General features: G+C 43.3%; 1 protein-coding gene across 1 annotated transcript; it reads right to left on the bottom strand.

Moving 5' to 3' along the window:
- Positions 1-1,336: 1,336 nt before the first annotated feature.
- On the bottom strand, positions 1,337-8,219 carry LOC123110623 (translation initiation factor eIF-2B subunit epsilon). Its single transcript, XM_044531183.1, has 15 exons — positions 7,796-8,219; positions 7,469-7,708; positions 6,216-6,530; positions 5,958-6,065; positions 5,624-5,816; positions 5,057-5,319; positions 4,725-4,854; positions 4,529-4,602; positions 4,129-4,374; positions 3,982-4,055; positions 3,170-3,261; positions 2,762-2,844; positions 2,124-2,195; positions 1,856-1,981; positions 1,337-1,555 (listed from the first exon to the last, which is right to left on the bottom strand). The coding sequence occupies exons 1-15, from the start codon at positions 7,931-7,933 to the stop codon at positions 1,508-1,510; spliced, it is 2,202 nt and encodes a 733-aa protein (XP_044387118.1). The 5' UTR covers positions 7,934-8,219; the 3' UTR covers positions 1,337-1,507.
- Positions 8,220-8,224: the final 5 nt, after the last annotated feature.

The raw sequence follows: 8,224 nt of genomic DNA, 5'->3' as shown, positions 1-8,224 counted from the left end.
GTGCCGACCACAATGCTGTAAGCGTCCAGCCTAAGGAGTGTGCAAACGGGATCCAATGCTCCTCAAGGCGATGCCCCAAAGAAGGAAGCGACAATGCCGCCGCCGCCGCCCGACCCGACCCGACTGGGCCTTAAGCTTTCACCCGAAGAGTTGGAACCGAGGGTGTGCAGGGGATGGACTGCACGACGATGCCTCCAAGAAGATGACATGACGGCCGCGGACGCCGGCACCGTCAGCCGATAAGAACCCGGCAAGCTTTCGCCCAGAGCATCGCCAACACCACACCCTCACGCATTGCACTTCCGCTGACCCGCACACCTTCCACGAAGCCCTCGCGCCATGACCAAGTAAAAGCCACCACCACACCACGCAACCACCAGTGGTCTCACCGACCAGAGACAAGAATAGGACGGACAACACACCTCGACGACGTCTTCTTAAGAGCGCGACACCTGAGGGTGTCGCCATCGCTGTCCTCTGCCAGCATCTTGAGGGGGAGCTTTCATCCGCCGCTGCCACACTACTCGCCAGAGCCCGAGCCCGGTCGGACCACCAAGCAGCCTCTTGCCACAACCTCAGCCACCGTCAGGGATGGGGGGGGGGGGGGGGGGTGAGGCGCCGCAGTGCTACTCACCGAGCAGCACGGGAGCAAGGGGAAAAATCTTGCTTGGATCAATTATCAATCCCAGCTTTGGTCAAGTAAAGTGCTCTGGTACTTCTGAAAAATATCCACGTGCATGGATCTTATCAATCCAAGCTCTCGTAAGTAAACTGCTCTATCATCTCTGAAAAATACGCCAGGCAAGTTTAGGGTTAAGGTTAACCGGAATTAATATGTATAGTTTGCCACTTATAGGAATTAGGAGGTCAAGGTTTGATTTCGACGGACCCATGAGTTAAGCTTTTTTCAGACTTCACTCGAATCTATGTGCAAGAAAATCCAGTGCTACCGAAAGTCATATGATCCCGTGCTCCAAGCTTGGGTCATGAACATCAATTAACTGCTTCTGTGGGTGACCACACAACTCTGAAGGATGTTTTCTGCAATTTTCCATGGACTTCATCTATGTTTCTTGGATCGAAGATCAAAGGGTTCAGGCTTCCCGGGAGCACAGGGGCATGTAAATCCCAGTATAGCACTGGATATGCACTCCTATGCTACCCACATGATCCGCCATTAGCGCACCCCCTCGCTGCTTTCCTTCCCCCACCCCCCACACCACCAACGCATGCCGCAAAAGAACACGCGCATGGATAGTAGGTAGACCATAGATGCAAGGAGAGAAGGGTTAGGTTATCGTGCCGCAAAAAAAAAAAAAACATACACACTCTGCGGTAGTTCATCCCACGGCTCTGTTCTCTTTTTTTTTTTCCTCTGATGATTGGTTAGGAACAAAACTGGAGACAGGCAAATCCAAACTTCCAAAACTTTCCCACCGGGAAACCACCCAAATCAGTGTCCCTCTCCAAGCTTGCGAAAGGATGCAAGTATGAACCATCTCCAACTCTACTCTTCTTCGTCATCTTCATCTTCCTCTTCAGCTTCCTTGAGCCACTGCCAAGGAAATGACAAATTATTACTACTAGTATACCTCAGACAATTCATATCATAATGTTTTTTGTCATGCCAACCAAACACATGCTACAAGCCCTGCCATCATACCACAAGTTATCAAAAATACAATCAGCTGAACTTGCGTCAATATAGTACTAGATATTAATTAGTCAAGTGTAAATCATTCCCCAAGACAGAGAGATTTAGGACCAGGGAAAGCAACTACAGAAAAAAAAAGCCATGAGAAACTAGCAAAAGCAAAATGAGAAGGGACAACTCGACCAAGTGCAGCACATATACCTGAATAAAAACATCAGACTGTTTAACGAAAACTTTATCCGGCTCATCAGCATTTTCTTTTTCTTCCGCCCATCTCAAAATTGCGTCTTCACTAACTATCTCCTTATCATAGAGGTAAGGCAAGATCTGCATTCAATAGCAGATTATCAGAACCAACCAAAACAGTACTTCATCAATTCCAAAATAGTGTACACACCACCCAGTAGTGCAAACAAGACTATATGTATATCCATAAAAATAACTTGTCGGCAACTGAATAGCTCTTTACCTTTGAAAACAGTGGAGAAAATTCTTTTGTCATCTCTTGACACATTTCCTCGAATTTCAATAGTATTTCCATCTGCATCACCATCACGAAATGATTCATTTAGCTATGCTAAATATCAAAGGACAAAAACACCACAAAATAACACAGGAACTTCCTTGAAAAAGGAGAAACCCGGTCTGAGGCTCAGAGTGCATGTTTCTTTCATGAAAATCTGTGGGGAAATCCTGTTTTCAAACTGGACCTAAAACTTAACAATCACAGTAGAGGCCCTTCCGACAGTCTGTCATGCAACAGCACAACAACTTGAAATCGAATCACCACAACCACCACACTACATGGAGTACACGCCCATTGTGCAGATCAATATCTCACCAGGTCAACTTATATGATAACCTCAGTTATAATTTGTAGTCTCAAAATATCTAATAAAGAAACCCACAGACTCAAATATTGAAGAAAACTGACATGATTAAACCTGACAATGAACACATTGGACACATAAAATCATTAAACCTGACAGTACTTCTGCAGAACCAAGTTCAACTTTTCAGGTCCCTCAAAAAAAAAGATCAACTTTTCAGGCATATGCTACTCATGCAGATTTCAAGGGATTTATCCAGTATATCGTCAAGCCATACCTCCTCATCAACTGTCTTGGTGTAATTGCGTAAAAGATCCTTCCACTTGGTAAGTGCGTCCGCAGTTGACTTTAGAAGACTATCTACATAAAGAGGGGGGAAGCAAGGCAAATAAGCTTGCATCCCATATCAAATCTAACAGCTATAAGTATACCATATCAAAAAATGCATGACCCCAAAGTTCCACAATAAGAATGAAACTGTCATGTTTGGAATAAAGGAATGTAATGTTTAATGCAAAATCCTATGAACATCCTGCATAACCAAATATCCAAGCTAAGCTCCTCTGTAAACTGGTTCATTTCTATTACGATTAAACACCCAAATATCTTAGCTAATGATCAAATAGTTATCCCAATTTTAAGTCCACAATGGTTACAAAACTACAAAGTGCCCTAGAAATCATACCGTTAGTGGATTGTGCAGCAACTAATGCAGCCCTCATTATCGAATAGAAAACTGCTCCAGCACAATCTGCGTGTTGAAGGCTATAAGACAACCTGAAAAGTAAACACAAAATTGCAAACAACGCAATCAGCATGATGACTATAATAAAAAGATAGACAAAACTACAGAATGGGCATGCTCCATCGATGATCTGAAGGTTGAATGGACAAAACAATTATATTAAAATAGCTGCACCTATTGATGTAACTTTAACTAGGCAGCTCGAAAAGCATCTGAAGTTCTAAACGGAAATCAAAGAGACTAGTTTATTATGGCCAAGCCATCAAATTGGAACAAGACACAGCAAACAACTTTCATACTCTATAGTCTATACAAGCAAAACTAGTGCTTGGGAAACAGAGTGTTAATCTAAATTCACATGCTTAATGAGCATTGGCAGTGCGAAACAGTTTGCAGTTTTAGAATTTAGATGGTGTGTGAAGCATTGCTACAATATTCCTGCAGAATAAATAATGTAGAATATGACTTCTTGTTTATTCAATGTTCCATATGAAAAAAAAAGTGATTGTATCTTATCGTGATATGTATATTTTAATTATTTTCCATAAAATAAAATATCTTCTGCAAAAAAACTGCCCTTTCATCTGCTTGTGTATCATTACAGCCTTAAAAAGAAAATGAAAACTACAGCATGTTACCCATAAATAAAATGTTGTCCAGGATAAACCATACTCAAAGGATGACTGACGTGTTATAGTTGTATACATTTATACAGTCACACATACGTCAGTGGGACAGAAAAGAGCTTACACCTGAGCGCGTTGGTTTCTAGTATCAAATTATCTTGATGAACCCCATCAACTGCCCGTTGGAAAGTCTCTTCGACCTACGTAGGGTAAACCAATCAGTAAACTGAAAAATAAATAAGAGTATGAGAATCCCAATTATATGCTACTAACCTCTTTCTCAAACTTAGTATAATCATCATCCTCAATCACACTAATCTCAGAATCATTGTCACGGTCTGCTTCAGATGGACAGTTGTTCAAGTCTTCTTCCGATCCAACATCACCGTCAACAGAAACTGCATGCTGCAACTCTTGAAGTTTTTCTTTAGGAATTGGAGCAATTGATTGTCTCCACTCCTCCTGAATTCCAGCATCACCACTTGCCCATATGTAACCAAGGACACCAGAGGTACCAGTCTAAGCAATATCAAAGACAGCAACCATAATGATTATAAGATCAAGACATGGCAAATGCATCACCAGGGTGCCTGGAGATAATCCTGACAACTAACACAGTAATGGTAAGCACGCATTGCAAAAATCACTGTGCCATCTAAGAATAGAAGAATACCTCAGATGCCCCTAAGTCATCATCTTCGGATACGATGGTAGGGTGGTTGGCATTACTCCTCGTGCTGGAAAAGGCTGAAATACAGGAATCCAGTTTGCCAAGTAAAATGTGAGTGATACAGGTCCAAACAACCATAAGAACAAATTGGAAAGGCATGTATGAACAAGAATGGACATTTTACGGTATGCAGGCTTACGTGCACTATCTGTAACTCCAGAATTGGTGTCAGCATACTCAAGTTCCTCATCACTATCTTCATTTGAAGGCTTATCAAGTAGTGACACTTTTGAATAGGCAGGAACAACAACATTCTTTCCAACTTTAATCTGACAAATAAGAATTTCATCAATATTAGCAAGGCTGCTGGATAGAAAATTACAACTGGTACAATCTGTTCCTAGAAGATAAATTGGGAGCATAAAAACATACTCCCTCCGTTCCAAAATAGATGACCCAACTTTATACTAACTTTAGTACAAAGTTGGGTCATCTATTTTGGAACGGAGGGAGTAATATATAGCAACATACCTTAAACGACAATATGCAGCCAGGCTCAACAATTGCCCCTGCCCTTAGATGCACATCATCGCAGACTAAGGAGTTACTCACTTTGCATCCATCTTCAATTATGACATTATCCCATATATAGGAACCGTGAATGAGAACGTTTTTCCCAATACTGCAACCTTCCCCAATTACCGAATTCGATATCTTGCACTGCTCTCCAATACTTGTTGCATTGCCAATAACAGAATTCGCACCAATTTGTGCAGAATGCGACGATGTTACATCTAGAGAAGACGTGATTCATATGGAAAGGTGGTGTTATACAATTTACAGGAACGGAAGATGCTTCCTAAATGACAAGTCAAAATCATGCCCAAAAAACCACAGTTTAAAACAGCCGATGTACCTTGACAAAGCATTTTAATAATATTATCAACTAATATCTGCAACCATTTCTTCATTCCAAATCAAGCATATTGAGTTGACAAATTCATCGAGATTTGGAGGAATGAATCAAGGAATGATATCAAACAAGGTACAGAAATAGATCTTTGCGGAATTCTCTTTTCAGTACGTAACTACGCATACCTGATGCCTTGTAAATTCCTTGGCGGTGAAGTTTCATTTCATGGCAGTTACCAAAGGATAACACATCAGGCACCATAGGGTATGTCCATCTTTGTATTATATCTTTGCTCACGGCATCATAACTCCTGAAATTATCTATTCTTGCAGCATAGCTGGAGTGTATTTCATGAGTATAGATTTTGTATCCCATAATCTGAAACGATTGGCAGGCCGTTTGATTGTTACAGAAGAGACATGATAGCAGAGATGGCACTCATGATACTGCACTAAACTCTAAAGACAAGCATCATGTTCTCTTGTATTAAATAGGTCCAGTGGTAGTGAATGGACTTACATCGTCAACAAGTAAACCCTTCACAAAATGACGCCGGAGATGTTGATAGTCAAAGTTATCGGTAAAAAGACTAAGGACATCTGGCGAGCAGATATCAATATAGCAATCCTGTCAGAAAAAGAGGGAGATGAAGATCAATAAAACAATAAAGATTTGCAAGCAATAGAGAATACATATGCATGGTCTCAGTAACATAGCAAAAATGAGCTTAGAGAAGAACATATATCCATTATTTAATCAACAAGTTTGAAAGCAGACCTCCATGTTATTATGCAGCTGGAGAGTAGGATTATTGGCCAGTATATCCTTATCAATTGTCACGCACAGGTGTGAGCTATCTGCCCTATCCTCATAATAAAGTAGCTCCTTTGTCTCAGATGCTAGCGCCATAACAATTTCATCATTGCCCAAACGTGTCTGGTGCGTCAGGATTGAAGGTTTTGAATGCTTTATAATCATAGTCATAACAGCAAGTGGGTCCTTTTTCCTTCTGTCCTTGTGTTCCTGGAGAACCTCTTTTAAGCTCATGTTGCTGATTGTATCACCGCTGATGAGAACAAAATCACCATTTATCTACACAAAAGGAAACAATTGAAAGTATAAACGAAATGGAAGACACTGTGTCATTATGTGAACATATGAGGACAGAACAAGCAAGTAAGACTGCATTACATATGTGTTACAACAATTGAGGCACAAGCTACAGCTAGTTGGACAAAAAAAATGCATGCTCAGTTTCACTTAACGACCGATAGATGTCTCCAGGATATTGGAGATACCTGCCATGTACGTGATTTGGATCTTACTATCCTTTTCTACGTTGATGCTGAGACTAGGTTCATGCATTCCAGAGTTCTCTTTGTCCATCTCATTTTGTGTTTTGTCTTCCCGTGTTTGTATTCAGAACATGCTATGTGTGTCGTCAGTTCTGTGATACAGTATGTGCCAACCCTATATGAAGAATCACTGGAATTTTAAACCGATTGATACTTAGTAGTTTGTACGACATAGGACATACTATTACTAAGTAGGCACAGCAATCACAGAGCTAAGCACTTCAAAAATATCTAAAGTGAGCAGAACTAATGCTTTCAGTATGATGTTGTAGTTAAAACCTTGAACATCTTTTCTGGGTAGTGGCTATTTGACAGGAAAGCCAATATTAGGTTTGGCTCTGACTAGAAAATGATATTGTCATGTTTTTCATCACAATCTCTAGCTGGTTGCAATTGTCTCCCAAGTCCACAGTATAGAGGCAACCAGTACCTAATTGGACGACGTTTGCGTGAACTGGAATGACATAAAGTGATAAGATTTTAATGTATTTTCCTTCGTTGAATGAACTGGAATGACACTGCCAAAATCTCCCCAGGCTTCAGTTTCACATAGGTTCACTAATTCACTATAACTTCTAGTCAACGATAAAGTGTTAAGCAGTAACAGCAACAGACACTGCAGCTAATACTGCAGTCATGCACAACCCACAGCAAGGGTGCGGGTCAGAAACTCACAAGGCCACGGCCATACATGACGCGGAGAGCGTCGCCTGCGCTGATCGCATCATGCGACTCGACGGCCATGACGGCCATCTCCCGGGCCGCGGGCTTCCCAGTCCAGCCCGCCTCCTCCAGGTGCTCCTTGACCTGCTGCGCGTGCGCACAGCAGAAGACGAAGACCTCCTCAACGCCCTCGGTCTCCAACCAGGACAGCGTGTAGTCGATCATGGGCACGTTCACCAGCGGCAGAAGCACCTGCGGGGACAGCACAATTCAGGTGCCAAGGGTGCACGCGAGAGCGGACAGGGGGCGGCGGTATGGTTTTGGGGAGGCACGCGGTACCTTGGGGCGCTCGAGGGTGATGGGGCGGAACTTGAGCGTGAAGCTGTCGGCGAGGAGGACGGCCTGGAGGGGCGAGCGCGAGAGCTCATCGGCATCTTCTCGGGCGGCGGCTCCGCCGCGCGACTTCTTCTGAGACATGGCTGCGGCGGCGGCGGGGAGAGGCGCGAGCTCTCCTTCTTTTCCTTTCTTCTCCGATTTTTCTGTGTACAGGGAGCACGGCCGTCGGAGTCGGGGCGTTAGAGAAGGACCTCGGGCTGAGACGGAAGAAGAGGAGCTCGTCCCGGTGCTGCCAGAGCTCGGGCGGAGTGAGGCGTGGCGGCCAGCTTGTCGCGGCGGCCCGGCGGCGCGAAACGCGGGCTGCTCCTGGCGGCGCTAGGGTTACAGAATGGTGAACGGGCAGAGAGGACATAGCGCTGCGAACCGGTACGC

The sequence above is a fragment of the Triticum aestivum genome, chromosome 5B, assembly GCF_018294505.1.
Source record: "Triticum aestivum cultivar Chinese Spring chromosome 5B, IWGSC CS RefSeq v2.1, whole genome shotgun sequence".
Lineage (NCBI taxonomy): Eukaryota > Viridiplantae > Streptophyta > Magnoliopsida > Poales > Poaceae > Triticum > Triticum aestivum.
This window is presented reverse-complemented; position numbering and strand designations above follow the sequence as displayed.